This window comes from Pseudorasbora parva, chromosome 15 (assembly GCF_024679245.1).
Source record: "Pseudorasbora parva isolate DD20220531a chromosome 15, ASM2467924v1, whole genome shotgun sequence".
Classification (NCBI taxonomy): domain Eukaryota; kingdom Metazoa; phylum Chordata; class Actinopteri; order Cypriniformes; family Gobionidae; genus Pseudorasbora; species Pseudorasbora parva.
In genome coordinates this window covers 17,090,645-17,106,837 of record NC_090186.1, presented here as the reverse complement: position 1 = coordinate 17,106,837, position 16,193 = coordinate 17,090,645, and the positions used below count along the sequence as shown (strand labels likewise).

At 41.8% G+C, this 16,193-nt stretch overlaps 1 protein-coding gene across 1 annotated transcript in view; it reads right to left on the bottom strand.

Annotated features, from left to right (window-relative positions):
- Positions 1-15,752, bottom strand: part of actc2 (actin, alpha, cardiac muscle 2) — a 59,533-nt gene extending 43,781 nt beyond the window's left edge. The window contains exons 1-6 of the mRNA XM_067417236.1: positions 15,721-15,752; positions 14,943-15,087; positions 14,564-14,803; positions 14,331-14,415; positions 14,083-14,244; positions 13,804-13,995 (exon numbers count right to left, since the gene is read on the bottom strand). Of these exons, the coding sequence (XP_067273337.1) occupies positions 13,804-13,995; positions 14,083-14,244; positions 14,331-14,415; positions 14,564-14,803; positions 14,943-15,071 (808 nt within the window). The 5' untranslated portion in view covers positions 15,072-15,087; positions 15,721-15,752. The remainder of the gene's footprint in view (positions 1-13,803; positions 13,996-14,082; positions 14,245-14,330; positions 14,416-14,563; positions 14,804-14,942; positions 15,088-15,720) is intronic.
- Between the last annotated feature and the right edge of the window lie 441 nt (positions 15,753-16,193).

The following is a 16,193-nucleotide window of genomic DNA, read 5'->3' as shown; positions in this document are numbered from 1 at the left end:
CTACTTCAGGGCATCGTGGTGATGACCCATACCAAGTTTCATAACAATCTGTTCATGCGTTCATAAAATACAGCATTTTTGCACATAATTCAAAATGGCCGACATCCAAAATGGCCGACATGGCAAAATTGGATATCAGTCGACTCGGCATGACGCCCTGAATCTAATGAGACCAATTTTATGATTTTTGGATAAACGGTTCAGAAGTTATAAGCCAAAATAGGCATTTTTCGTATCTCCGGACAGGTAGGTGGCGCTGCGCCGAAACGCTGCATGTTGCTTCAAGTCATGCTTGTGATGACATGTACCAAGGTTGGTTTGAATACGATAAAGCGTTGCGGAGATATAGCCTTTAGTGTGTTTTTGCAACCTCCACGTAAAATTTGTTTGTGCGTTTATTGAAAACGATTGGACGAATCAACTTGAATTCCATAACTTTTTGTCAACATGCTCTGAAGATGATCTGTTTCAATTTTCGTGAAAATCGGAGCAACGGCCTAGGAGGAGTTCGAAAAAGTAGGTTTTTCAGAAAATTCAAAATGGCGGGAAAATTTGCATACCGGAAAATGACATCATAGGGTGAAATCGAATCGGCTTGAGCCAAGGAATCCGATGAAAAAAGAATTTTGTTTCTAGCCCTTAGGGGTCAAAAGTTATAAGCATAAATATGAGTGAAACTTTGGACAGGTGGTGGCGCTAGAGGGATTGAGTTAGAGGCACCAAATTTGCTATAGTGACAGCTCAGACTGGCCTCTATGAGTGTGCCAAATTTCACAACTTTTTACCATACGGTTCTATGGGCTGCCAGAGACTCCTATGGCGGAAGAAAAAGAAGAAGAAGAAGAAGAAGAAGCAGAATAATAACAAGCAGCCATTATCGGGGCCAAGCGCAAAGAAGAAGACAAGACATGCCAGCATGGCTGGAAGTCTCAAGCCAACTGCAACAATGAGCCATTAAGGACCTATTAAGTTGATTTTAGGCAAAATAGCAGTCAAATTTTAAATACAGTCAATAATAATGGTTTAATGGTTTATCACTTTCGACCAATAGGTGTCACTGTTACGAAACTGATGTGGTTTAGTCAGATTGAGATGACAATGACACATGCAAAGTTTGGTGTCAATATGTCAAAGCATTGCAGAGATACAGCCTCAAGAGTCATTTTTGCATCATGGCTCAACTCTGTTGCAGTGGTATATGAAAACTGTTTTGTCTATCAACATGAAATCCATAACTATTTGTCGGCATGGTCTGAAGACGATACGGTTCAATTTTGGTGAAAATCGGACAAACGGTCTAGGATGAGTTTGAAAAAGTAGGTTTTTAACAAATAACAAGACGGAGGACAGATAGGTTTGCAAAATATGGCACAATTGGTATCCATGTTCTCGGCATGAGCCATTGACTGCATTATGACCAGTTTCATTACAATGGGTTAATTTAATCAAAAGTTATTCGCATTTCTGTACATTTTATTACAACTTTTGACCACAAGGTGGCGCTACCCCGAAACTTTTTGAGTATCTTCAGGACATGGAGCGGAAGACACATACCGAGTTTTGTAACGATACGCTAATGCATTCGTAAATTATAGCATTAGCATTTTAAACCATAATACTGCATTGAAGTCAATGGGAATTTCATGTTTTGTTTTATTATAGCGCCACCAAGAGGCACAATCCCACCAATTTTTTTATGTGTCCTCGTAGTGAGCCCATACATATGTGTGTCAAGTTTGGTGAAAATATTTCATTTTGTTTTGGAGTTATAGACATTTATATGAAAAAACACGTAAAAAATGACTGACACCTGACTTTGATTGGATTTTACTACCCCTTACTATCAATATTTTGAGATTTGGGCATTAGCGTATAGCTATCGACCTATGTTTCCGAACTTCTGAGGCTGGTTTCGTCTCGATCGGACTAGCGGTTTCGAAGATATCAGCAAATGTTTTTTAAGCACTAAATTACAACTCTGCGCAAACCATATGCCGAAACCTGGCAAGTCTGGTATCGTTGGAGTCGGCAAGGATTCAGGAGACCAAAAAACACACTCCCATCAAAATATGTCAACCACACCCAAAGTTATAAGCGTTTGAAAAAAAAAATTCTCCACTAGGTGGCGCTGTTTCGAAACTTCTCAGGCTACTTCAGGGCATCGTGGTGATGACCCATACCAAGTTTCATAACAATCTGTTCATGCGTTCATAAAATACAGCATTTTTGCACATAATTCAAAATGGCCGACATCCAAAATGGCCGACATGGTAAAATTGGATATCAGTCGACTCGGCATGACGCCCTGAATCTAATGAGACCAATTTTATGATTTTTGGATAAACGGTTCAGAAGTTATAAGCCAAAATAGGCATTTTTCGTATCTCCGGACAGGTAGGTGGCGCTGCGCCGAAACGCTGCATGTTGCTTCAAGTCATGCTTGTGATGACATGTACCAAGGTTGGTTTGAATACGATAAAGCGTTGCGGAGATATAGCCTTTAGTGTGTTTTTGCAACCTCCACGTAAAATTTGTTTGTGCGTTTATTGAAAACGATTGGACGAATCAACTTGAATTCCATAACTTTTTGTCAACATGCTCTGAAGATGATCTGTTTCAATTTTCGTGAAAATCGGAGCAACGGCCTAGGAGGAGTTCGAAAAAGTAGGTTTTTCAGAAAATTCAAAATGGCGGGAAAATTTGCATACCGGAAAATGACATCATAGGGTGAAATCGAATCGGCTTGAGCCAAGGAATCCGATGAAAAAAGAATTTTGTTTCTAGCCCTTAGGGGTCAAAAGTTATAAGCATAAATATGAGTGAAACTTTGGACAGGTGGTGGCGCTAGAGGGATTGAGTTAGAGGCACCAAATTTGCTATAGTGACAGCTCAGACTGGCCTCTATGAGTGTGCCAAATTTCACAACTTTTTACCATACGGTTCTATGGGCTGCCAGAGACTCCTATGGCGGAAAAAGAAGAAGAAGAAGAAGCAGAATAATAATAGGAACACTAACGATTTCAATAGGTGCCTCCGCACCTTCGGTGCTTGGCCCCTAAATATAGCTGCAAGCAGCAATTGTCGGGGCCAAGCGCAAAGAAGAAGACAAGACATGCCAGCATGACTGGAAGTGTCAAACCAACTGCAACAATGAGCCATTAAAGAATTATTAAGTTGATTTTAGGCAAAAAAGCAGTACAATTTTAAATACAGTCAATAATAATGATTTAATGGTTTATCATTTTCGACCAATAGGTGGCACTGTTACTAAACTGATGTGGTGTAGTCAGATTGAGGAGACAATGACACATGCAAAGTTTGGTGTCAATATGTCAAAGCATTGCAGAGATACAGCCTCAAGAGTCATTTTTGCATCAGAGCTCAACTGCGTTGCTGTGGTATATGACAACTGTTTTGTCTATCAACACAAAATCCATAATTATTTGTTCACATGGTCTGAAGACAATACGATTTAATTTTGGTGAAAATTGGACAAACGGTCTAGGACGAGTTTGAAAAAGTAGGTTTTTAACCAATAACAAGATAGAGGGGAGAGAGGTTTGCCAAATATGGGAAAAATTGGTATCTATATTCTCGGCATGAGCCATAGAATGATTTATAACCAGTCTCATTGCAATAGGCTAATTTAATCAAAAGTTATTAGCATTTTTGTACACTTTATTACAACTTTTACACAAGGTGGCGTTGCCCGAAAACTTTTTGAGTACCTTCAGGACATAGAGCGGAAGACACATACTGAGTTTTGTAATTATACACTAATGCATTCGTAAAGTATAGCATATGCATTTTATACCCTAATACTGCATTGAAGTCAATGGGAATTTCATGTTTTGTTCTATTATAGCGCCACCAAGAGGCAGAATCCCACCATTTTTTATATGTCCTCAGAGTGAGCCCATACATACGTGTGTCGAGTTTGGTGAAAATATCTCATTTTGTTTTGGAGTTATAAACAGTTGTATGAAAAAAACACGTAAAAAATGACTGACACCTGACTTTGATTGGATTTTACTACCCCTTACTATCAATATTTTGACATTTGGGAATTAGTGTATAGCTATCGACCTATGTTTCCGAACTTCCGGCGCTGGTTTCGTCTCGATCGGAATGAAAATATACAATGAACTACTATTAGATGTTACATATTTTAAGAAGTAAAATGAGTTTTAAAAGGAAGGGACATTTAATGGGATTTGTATGTTTCATTTTATTGTTGTGGATTTAATTAGGGCCCGAGCACTGATGGTGGTCTACATGTCAATATTTAGTCAGTTATATTGTCACCTGTGGGCAAGAGTAAATTGTTATTAACTACTAATTAAGATTGAACCAAAACAACATCATATTTGGTCAGTCTAATAGTTAATAGACTTAATGATGTTAAATTTCAAAGATCTTGAGTTTTGTTGAACATGTCCGTGGTATCCTGACAAAGTCTGATGTTTCGGCAAAATTTTAGTTATTCATAGTGCCACTAGCTGGTCAAGTCACCTTTATTTATATAGCACTTTTAACAAGTCCAGTTTCAAAGCAGCTTCACAGTTTTAACAGGAAAATAATGCAACAGATTTTGTACAACTGCTCTGTTGAAAATGGTGATGTCATCCAGCTAATTTCAATTATCATGTAGTGTCAATGCGGGCAGATCAGTAATATAGTTGAAATTTAGGTGTCCCCAACTGAGCAAGCCAAGCCAAAGGCAACGGTGGCAAGGAACCAAAATTCCTTCAGGGCCAGGATGGAGATAAAAAAATCTTGGGAGAAACCAGGCTAAGTCGGGGTGCCAGTTCTCCTCTGGCCGACGAACAAACAGTGTATGATTATTATTTTGCGTACAACAGTGTATGATTATTTTTTACCTTTTAAACTGGCAACATTACAGTTCAGAAGTCATATTAGATAAATAGATATTCGTAAGATCATTTGATAGATTGGAGTTGTCGTGCCGGAGACAGGTTTATAAGGATGTCTTTTCGAGTCTGCATTTACAGGGCAGAGTTTAATTGACACACTCTCTTCAGACATTTCAGGGATGCATTGGTCATGTCCTGGCACAGGTCCACCCTCTGATCAGAGTACAGCCCAGTAGCAGGAAGTGTGGCAAATACAAATGATTGATATAGTCCTCCTATTTTTATATACTTAAATGCATATTGCCCACCGTGCTCTGTGTTCCTACAACCACAAGGTAGTGGTGGCACAGTTGCGAGGACCCTTTTATTCCTCTTGCAGCTTCAATGTAGTTTTGTATTTTTTACTTTTTGGGACCTCAGGAAGAGTAGTCACTGCCTAGGTATTGGCTAATGGGGATCCAAATAAACAAATAAACTTAGATCATAGATGGGATAGAGCATTCATGGGTAAATTAACTAAGGAAAAATATAATATCATAGCTTTTTTAGGTGTCCTCAAAGGGGTCCATAAATATATGTCAAATTTGTTGTAAATATCTAATTTTCTTTTAAAGTTATAGCAAAATATATTTGAGAGCATGGGCTGCATTGATTGGATTTTTTTTTCTTCCAAAATTTTGGCTTTGTTTTGGTCATTATTGTTTAGCTATTGACCTATGTAAGTATTCAGAATTTCCTATTGTGGTTTTGTTTTAATTGGACTAACTGTTTCCTACATTCGCAAAGGTTTTTTAGGTGCTAAAGTACACCTTTTTACAAACCATAAGGTGAAACCAGGAATGTTTGGTATTATTGGACTCGGCAAGGATTCAGGAGTCTAATGAGGTGAATACTGTGAAAAACACTGGCTTGAAAATTCTCAGGCTCCTTCAGGGCATTGCACCAATGAAGTATGCTTTGTTTGTGATACGCCATTGTCCTCATAGACTATCATGGCACCAAGGATAAAGACAATGAATGCCCATTTTCATCTGACTAATGTTTGGGTGCGTATATTGCCAGTTTCATGAGTTTTTCCCCTGTTATAGCGCCACCAAGTGATCAATCGTTGTGATTTTTTTCATGTGATCTCAGACTGACCTCACTCACACGTGACCTTAATTTGGTGGAAATATCTCGTTCTGTTCACAAGTTATAGCCATTTTATTAAATAAGGTCCCGGTCACATCAAACATTTTGGCTCCCCTTAGCAACCATAAATCAAAATGTTTTTTTTTTTTGATAATTATTGATAGTCTCTCTCCAGAGAACATTTCTGCAGTGGTTTGGTTCCGATCAGTCAAATAAGCTGGGAGTAATTTGCAAAAGTAGGTTTTACAAAAAACCTAAAATATCTCGAAATTGGCGCCTGAAGGGCGAGCAAATCCGAGACATGCATTTTGTCCGTCTCGAGCCAAGGATTCCAGCAATATAAGACACTCGAGGCTAAGCCTTACGGTTGAGGAGTTATGAGCCGTTTCGTACTTTTGGTCGCCGTTTCGCACTTTTGATCGCTGTAGCGCCCCCGTCAGGCCGATCGGGGCGGGCTTCGGTGACGTCTGCAGTGGTTGTGAGTACTACCAGCCCTGAAAGTTTCAAGTCTCTACGACTTACGGTTTGGTCTGCCCGAGCAGTTTTAGCTGGAAAATGATGCATCATGGGGAAATGAACAGTTCCAATAGGGTTTCAGCCTGACGCTTGACTTTGATTGGATTTTACTACCCCTTACTATCAAAATTTTGAGATTTGGCCTCACGATTGTGCCTAGCGACCTATGTTTCCGAACTTCTGACGCTGGTTTCGTCTCGATCGGACCAGTGGTTTCGAAGATATCGGCTAATTTTCTTAAAGCGCTAAATTACAACGGTGCACAAACCATACGCCGAAACCTGGCAAGTGTGGTATGGTTGGACTCTGCAACGATTCAGGAGTCTAAGGAGATGAGTCGCGTGAAAATAAGTCAACCACACCCAAAGTTATAAGCACTTTTTAAAAAAAATCTCAACTAGGTGGCGCTGTTTCGAAACTTCTCAGGCTACTTCAGGGCATCGTGGTGATGACCCATGCCGAGTTCCGTAACAATCCGTTCATGCGTTCATAAAATACAGCATTTTGGCACATAATTCAAGATGGCCGACAGCCAAAATGGCCGACATGGTAAAATTGGACATCAGTTGACTCGGCATGACGTCTCGAATCTGACGAGACCACTTTTGTGATTTTTGGGCAAACGGTTCAGCAAAAAAAAGCAAAAATAGCCATTTTTCCTATCTCCGGGCCAGTAGGTGGCGCTGCGCCGAAACGCAGCAGGTTGCCTCAAGACATGCTTGTGCCAACATGTACCAAGTTTGGTCTGAATACGATAAAGCGTTGCGGAGATACAGCCATACGTCTGTTTTTGCAAGCGCTACGTAAAATTTGTTTGCGCGTTTAACGGAAAAGATTTGACGAATCAACTTGAATTCCATAACTTTTTGTCGACACTGGCTGCAGATGATCTGGTTCAATTTTCGTGCAAATCAGACGAACAGTCTAGGACGAGTTCGCAAAAGTAGGATTTTGGGGAAATTCAAAATGGCGGGAAACATATAATGTCGGAAATGACGTCATAGGGTGCTTTCGGATTGGCAGGAGCTCAGAAATCTGAGGAAACAAGAATTTTGTTTCTAGCCCATAAGGTTCAAAAGTTATTAGCATAAACATGAGTGCAACTTTGGACAGGTGGTGGCGCTAGAGGGATTGAGTTGGAGACACCAAAATTGGTGTATTTAATGTTGGGACTGCCCTCTATCAGAATGTCAAATCGTTACAACTTTCCCGCAAACGGTTCTATGGGCTGCCATAGACCTCCATGGCGGAAGAAGAAAGTGCGACAACGGTTTCAATAGGTGCCTCCGCACCTTCGGTGCTTGGCCCCTAATAAAAAGGCAATAAAAAGGGTATAAAAAGGCATATAAAAAATAGACCATAGGGTTTGAGCACTTGAGTTTTGAGCTGCTGGTTGCTAAAACTTTATCAAGCCTGGTGACATGTGCATCGCAGAGGTCAAAGGTCAATTTTTGCATTTTCAGCTCATTTATCATGAAAATGGGGTGTTTTTATTTATTTATTTTTTTACCTTTTAAACTGGTATGCCTCTACTGATGGCCCGATCTCCGCCAAAGTTTGCACGCGTCTTTACAATAATGCGGCGCACATGCTCAGCCGATTTGGTGAAGTTCTGCGCAAAGCAGGCAATTTTTAGTCATTTAAATGTCATTTTGCATAGGATAATATAGGGCATTTGTTTTTCACCAGTTTAACAGTTGGAGGGCCCGATCTCCGCCAAAGTTTGCACGCGTCTTTACAATAATGCGGTGCACATGCCCAGCCGATTTGGTGAAGTTCTGCGCAGAGCAGGCAATTTTTAGTCATTTAAATGTCAATTTGCATAGGATAATAATAGGGCATTTGTTTTCACCAATTTAACAGTTAAAGCGCCCCGGCGGCCATAAAAGTCTGCAAGCCTCTTTAGGGTCACGTGACGCATGCGCACGCGTGATTTCGTAAAGCTGTATGCCAATCAGGCAGGAAGAGGGCCGCTTTCAGGCCTTTAATGGGATTTTCCATAGAAATACATCATTTTGACCCCTTTTTAACCATTATAGCGCCACCAAGTGGCCGGTCCCCACGTCCTTTTTCACTTGGCCACAGAATGAGCTCTTACATAGGCGTGCTGAGTTTGGTGAAAATACCTCATTCCGTTCACGAGTTTTAGCCAATTTAGTAAAAGGGGCTACTCCCCCTTCCAACGTTTTGGCTGCCTTTAGGGTCCAGGAATCCAAATTTCCATTTTTTTTAAATGACTTTTGACAATTAGACTCCAGAGAATCTCGCTGCGCTGGTTTGGTTCCGGTTGGGCCAAAAACCTAGGACTAGTTGGCAAAAGTAGGTTTTGCAAAAAACCCGAAATACCCGAATTTTTTCCCACTATTCCGAGCCAATCCGGGGCATGCATTTTGTCCGTCTCGAGCCAAGGATTCCAGCAATATAAGACACTCGAGGCTAAGCCTTACGGTTGAGGAGTTATGAGCCGTTTCGTACTTTTGGTCGCCGTTTCGCACTTTTGATCGCTGTAGCGCCCCCGTCAGGCCGATCGGGGCGGGCTTCGGTGACGTCTGCAGTGGTTGTGAGTACTACCAGCCCTGAAAGTTTCAAGTCTCTACGACTTACGGTTTGGTCTGCCCGAGCAGTTTTAGCTGGAAAATGATGCATCATGGGGAAATGAACAGTTCCAATAGGGTTTCAGCCTGACGCTTGACTTTGATTGGATTTTACTACCCCTTACTATCAAAATTTTGAGATTTGGCCTCACGATTGTGCCTAGCGACCTATGTTTCCGAACTTCTGACGCTGGTTTCGTCTCGATCGGACCAGTGGTTTCGAAGATATCGGCTAATTTTCTTAAAGCGCTAAATTACAACGGTGCACAAACCATACGCCGAAACCTGGCAAGTGTGGTATGGTTGGACTCTGCAACGATTCAGGAGTCTAAGGAGATGAGTCGCGTGAAAATAAGTCAACCACACCCAAAGTTATAAGCACTTTTTAAAAAAAATCTCAACTAGGTGGCGCTGTTTCGAAACTTCTCAGGCTACTTCAGGGCATCGTGGTGATGACCCATGCCGAGTTCCGTAACAATCCGTTCATGCGTTCATAAAATACAGCATTTTGGCACATAATTCAAGATGGCCGACAGCCAAAATGGCCGACATGGTAAAATTGGACATCAGTTGACTCGGCATGACGTCTCGAATCTGACGAGACCACTTTTGTGATTTTTGGGCAAACGGTTCAGCAAAAAAAAGCAAAAATAGCCATTTTTCCTATCTCCGGGCCAGTAGGTGGCGCTGCGCCGAAACGCAGCAGGTTGCCTCAAGACATGCTTGTGCCAACATGTACCAAGTTTGGTCTGAATACGATAAAGCGTTGCGGAGATACAGCCATACGTCTGTTTTTGCAAGCGCTACGTAAAATTTGTTTGCGCGTTTAACGGAAAAGATTTGACGAATCAACTTGAATTCCATAACTTTTTGTCGACACTGGCTGCAGATGATCTGGTTCAATTTTCGTGCAAATCAGACGAACAGTCTAGGACGAGTTCGCAAAAGTAGGATTTTGGGGAAATTCAAAATGGCGGGAAACATATAATGTCGGAAATGACGTCATAGGGTGCTTTCGGATTGGCAGGAGCTCAGAAATCTGAGGAAACAAGAATTTTGTTTCTAGCCCATAAGGTTCAAAAGTTATTAGCATAAACATGAGTGCAACTTTGGACAGGTGGTGGCGCTAGAGGGATTGAGTTGGAGACACCAAAATTGGTGTATTTAATGTTGGGACTGCCCTCTATCAGAATGTCAAATCGTTACAACTTTCCCGCAAACGGTTCTATGGGCTGCCATAGACCTCCATGGCGGAAGAAGAAAGTGCGACAACGGTTTCAATAGGTGCCTCCGCACCTTCGGTGCTTGGCCCCTAATAAAAAGGCAATAAAAAGGGTATAAAAAGGCATATAAAAAATAGACCATAGGGTTTGAGCACTTGAGTTTTGAGCTGCTGGTTGCTAAAACTTTATCAAGCCTGGTGACATGTGCATCGCAGAGGTCAAAGGTCAATTTTTGCATTTTCAGCTCATTTATCATGAAAATGGGGTGTTTTTATTTATTTATTTTTTTACCTTTTAAACTGGTATGCCTCTACTGATGGCCCGATCTCCGCCAAAGTTTGCACGCGTCTTTACAATAATGCGGCGCACATGCTCAGCCGATTTGGTGAAGTTCTGCGCAAAGCAGGCAATTTTTAGTCATTTAAATGTCATTTTGCATAGGATAATATAGGGCATTTGTTTTTCACCAGTTTAACAGTTGGAGGGCCCGATCTCCGCCAAAGTTTGCACGCGTCTTTACAATAATGCGGTGCACATGCCCAGCCGATTTGGTGAAGTTCTGCGCAGAGCAGGCAATTTTTAGTCATTTAAATGTCAATTTGCATAGGATAATAATAGGGCATTTGTTTTCACCAATTTAACAGTTAAAGCGCCCCGGCGGCCATAAAAGTCTGCAAGCCTCTTTAGGGTCACGTGACGCATGCGCACGCGTGATTTCGTAAAGCTGTATGCCAATCAGGCAGGAAGAGGGCCGCTTTCAGGCCTTTAATGGGATTTTCCATAGAAATACATCATTTTGACCCCTTTTTAACCATTATAGCGCCACCAAGTGGCCGGTCCCCACGTCCTTTTTCACTTGGCCACAGAATGAGCTCTTACATAGGCGTGCTGAGTTTGGTGAAAATACCTCATTCCGTTCACGAGTTTTAGCCAATTTAGTAAAAGGGGCTACTCCCCCTTCCAACGTTTTGGCTGCCTTTAGGGTCCAGGAATCCAAATTTCCATTTTTTTTAAATGACTTTTGACAATTAGACTCCAGAGAATCTCGCTGCGCTGGTTTGGTTCCGGTTGGGCCAAAAACCTAGGACTAGTTGGCAAAAGTAGGTTTTGCAAAAAACCCGAAATACCCGAATTTTTTCCCACTATTCCGAGCCAATCCGGGGCATGCATTTTGTCCGTCTCGAGCCAAGGATTCCAGCAATATAAGACACTCGAGGCTAAGCCTTACGGTTGAGGAGTTATGAGCCGTTTCGTACTTTTGGTCGCCGTTTCGCACTTTTGATCGCTGTAGCGCCCCCGTCAGGCCGATCGGGGCGGGCTTCGGTGACGTCTGCAGTGGTTGTGAGTACTACCAGCCCTGAAAGTTTCAAGTCTCTACGACTTACGGTTTGGTCTGCCCGAGCAGTTTTAGCTGGAAAATGATGCATCATGGGGAAATGAACAGTTCCAATAGGGTTTCAGCCTGACGCTTGACTTTGATTGGATTTTACTACCCCTTACTATCAAAATTTTGAGATTTGGCCTCACGACTGTGCCTAGCGACCTATGTTTCCGAACTTCTGACGCTGGTTTCGTCTCGATCGGACCAGTGGTTTCGAAGATATCGGCTAATTTTCTTAAAGCGCTAAATTACAACGGTGCACAAACCATACGCCGAAACCTGGCAAGTGTGGTATGGTTGGACTCTGCAACGATTCAGGAGTCTAAGGAGATGAGTCGCGTGAAAATAAGTCAACCACACCCAAAGTTATAAGCACTTTTTAAAAAAAATCTCAACTAGGTGGCGCTGTTTCGAAACTTCTCAGGCTACTTCAGGGCATCGTGGTGATGACCCATGCCGAGTTCCGTAACAATCCGTTCATGCGTTCATAAAATACAGCATTTTGGCACATAATTCAAGATGGCCGACAGCCAAAATGGCCGACATGGTAAAATTGGACATCAGTTGACTCGGCATGACGTCTCGAATCTGACGAGACCACTTTTGTGATTTTTGGGCAAACGGTTCAGCAAAAAAAAGCAAAAATAGCCATTTTTCCTATCTCCGGGCCAGTAGGTGGCGCTGCGCCGAAACGCAGCAGGTTGCCTCAAGACATGCTTGTGCCAACATGTACCAAGTTTGGTCTGAATACGATAAAGCGTTGCGGAGATACAGCCATACGTCTGTTTTTGCAAGCGCTACGTAAAATTTGTTTGCGCGTTTAACGGAAAAGATTTGACGAATCAACTTGAATTCCATAACTTTTTGTCGACACTGGCTGCAGATGATCTGGTTCAATTTTCGTGCAAATCAGACGAACAGTCTAGGACGAGTTCGCAAAAGTAGGATTTTGGGGAAATTCAAAATGGCGGGAAACATATAATGTCGGAAATGACGTCATAGGGTGCTTTCGGATTGGCAGGAGCTCAGAAATCTGAGGAAACAAGAATTTTGTTTCTAGCCCATAAGGTTCAAAAGTTATTAGCATAAACATGAGTGCAACTTTGGACAGGTGGTGGCGCTAGAGGGATTGAGTTGGAGACACCAAAATTGGTGTATTTAATGTTGGGACTGCCCTCTATCAGAATGTCAAATCGTTACAACTTTCCCGCAAACGGTTCTATGGGCTGCCATAGACCTCCATGGCGGAAGAAGAAAGTGCGACAACGGTTTCAATAGGTGCCTCCGCACCTTCGGTGCTTGGCCCCTAATAATAGGAACACTAACGATTTCAATAGGTGCCTCCGCACCTTCGGTGCTTGGCCCCTAATTACCACAATTGGTCAAAGCCATGCATTTCAACTTCCAGTTGTCTGCTTTAATTAATCATTAGCTTATGATTTGTAAAGGTCATTATGTTATGACTACTTATTGAGGCACTGATGACTATTAACTAATTCGAAATGAATTCAAAAGCCATAACCACAATGACATATTACTTATCAAATAATAAATAGTGTTGCGCCTCAACAATTTTAATTAAAGCATACAAATGGAAAATGAAATGCATGATTTCGACCAATTGTGGTAATTAATACATTAATTTACATTATTGGTTAATATAAAATGTTATTAGGGAATTCATACATGATGTCCTATTTAATTAATAAGAATTCATATATTATGTAATCTATATAGAATCTTCAATAGTTGCTGATGCAGTAATCATTTATAAATGGTTTAGTTCTTCATGAGTTATACATTAATTTGTGCATTAGTTGAGCATGAATTAATGCATATTAGTGCATCCGTATTGTAAAGTGTTACAGACAAATCTATATTTTTTTACCCAGCCCTATGTAATACACATTTTCATGACCTCAAGATGATGGTATCATTTCCAAAAAAGTGTACTTTGAAACCCATTTTGAAACCCCCAAAACGCTGTTGTTGTGCAAATAAACGGACAAAATGCATACGTTTTATATTTTTAGTTATAAATGGCCCCTTAGACACTGGGGGAAAATTTATGTGATATCACTCACCAATAAAGGAAGGCTGGAAGAGGGTCTCAGGGCAACGGAAACGTTCATTTCCGATAGTGATGACCTGGCCATCAGGCAACTCGTAGGACTTCTCCAGAGAAGAGGAGGAAGCAGCGGTGGCCATTTCATTCTCAAAGTCCAGAGCGACGTAGCACAACTTCTCCTTGATGTCACGCACAATCTCACGCTCAGCTGTGAAAATGAAATTCCAGTGTTAACAATACATTATGACATATGCTTTGATCGCTCATTTAATGTGACGGCATAGTTTATTCCTACCAGTGGTCACAAAAGAGTAGCCACGCTCAGTCAGGATCTTCATCAGGTAGTCGGTCAAGTCGCGACCGGCCAGGTCTAGACGCATAATGGCGTGGGGCAGAGCGTAACCCTCGTAGATGGGGACATTGTGAGTGACACCATCTCCAGAGTCCAGCACAATACCTACAAACAACAGAAATGCTTAAGGTTCTAGAGAAACCTTAATTGAGCGAAGTATTCCAATGCATGTTTTCACAAACAACACTCACCAGTGGTACGGCCAGAAGCGTACAGTGACAGCACAGCCTGGATGGCCACATACATGGCAGGAACGTTGAAGGTCTCAAACATGATCTGCAAATGAATGGAAGCCAGACATTTGTAATATTTGCAACAAACAGGGCAAGTAAATGAGGTCATTTTTATAGGTGAACATAGGTCCTTCTGCAAGTTTGTGGAGTCATCGAAAGTGCACCATTTGGGAATGGTCAAGCAAGCTTACCTGTGTCATCTTCTCTCTGTTGGCCTTGGGATTAAGAGGAGCCTCAGTGAGCAGGGTGGGATGTTCCTCGGGCGCCACACGCAGCTCATTGTAGAAGGTGTGGTGCCAGATCTTCTCCATATCATCCCAGTTGGTGATAATACCATGCTCAATTGGGTACTTTAACGTCAGGATACCTCTCTTGCTCTGGGCCTCATCACCCACGTAGGAGTCTTTCTGTCCCATACCTACCATGACACCCTGTTAGAGAAGATATCAATAGCTCAGTACATACGGTATAATATTTACATTTATGCATTTGGCAGATGCTTTTATTCCTGTGACCTTGCCATTGCTAGTGACATGCTCTACTTTTTGTAGGTAAATATCATGATTGTACCTGATGGCGAGGACGACCCACGATGGAAGGGAAGACAGCGCGAGGCGCATCATCTCCAGCAAATCCAGCCTTCACCAGGCCAGAGCCATTGTCGCACACAAGAGCGGTGGTCTCATCGTCGTCACACATGGTGTCAGCTGGGGATCTATATGAGGATCAGATAAATATCTGAACAAGCTGCTAACATCCAAGTAATTTCGTTTGCATTCCTGCCAGGCTCGCGCGTTCTCTTCAGAATAGACCGCCAACCCATCTAAAATTCTCCTCCATACACTCTTATAAATGAAGGTTCTTTATTGGCATCGATGGTTCCATGAAGAACCGTTAACATCCATTGAATCTTTGATTACACAGAGTTCTTAAGAGTGGGGAAAAAAAAGTTGAGATGATTAAAATTAGATTTTAATTAAAATACAGAATCAAAGAAAAACAAATGTTCCCTGAACTGTTCTTTTTTGAACCCCAAATGTTTTTTCTATGGTATCGCTGTGAAAACCTATTTATTTAAAGGGTGTAGTTCAGTAACTGTTTGAATGACTTATCCTCATGAAAAAGTTTTAAAAATAAGACCATTAATAACGTCTTTGAAACACAAATGTCAGCAAAGTATTCTGTCAACTCTTAAGCCTCTGAAATGTTTGTTTAGCTCAAGAGTCAATTATTTTCATTATAATTCCAGAGACATTGCAGCAGAACTGGCACTGCTTAAATCCTAGCGTTCAGAAGATCATCCCATTAAATGAAGTCTGACATTTCTGAAAGCTTCGGCTTTACTTACCAGATCAGCACCAGGAGCTGGTTCCCTTGGAGAGTGAATGGTAGACACCGCCTTGAGCCGCAGCCAATTTATACTCCACGAATGGCCCGGCGCCCGCTGGACTTCCCTCTCCTTATTTGGTAGCACGAGCGCCATTGAGAGTGGAGTGGCCATGAATGGAAGGGCGCGGAGAGGAGAGACCCCCGTGAGGCATTCGGTCCTAAGCCCATGTATGGGAAGAGACGCGGGGAGGCGTCGCGGGAGGGCGAGTGATGGTATTCCACGATTTTTAGCACGTCGGTATAAATCACTGTGGACATTGTTAAAATGCCATCCCTAGAATCCGCATGTTACACGCTAAATAACAAAGATAACACATTAAGATTTTGTTGTTGCTGCTGCTGTTGTTCTCTTTAAACAACAGAGAATCCCTCGTTTGCACTTAATGATGATTTAGGAGATACGATCAGATACTATACATATGAGTCTGAGTT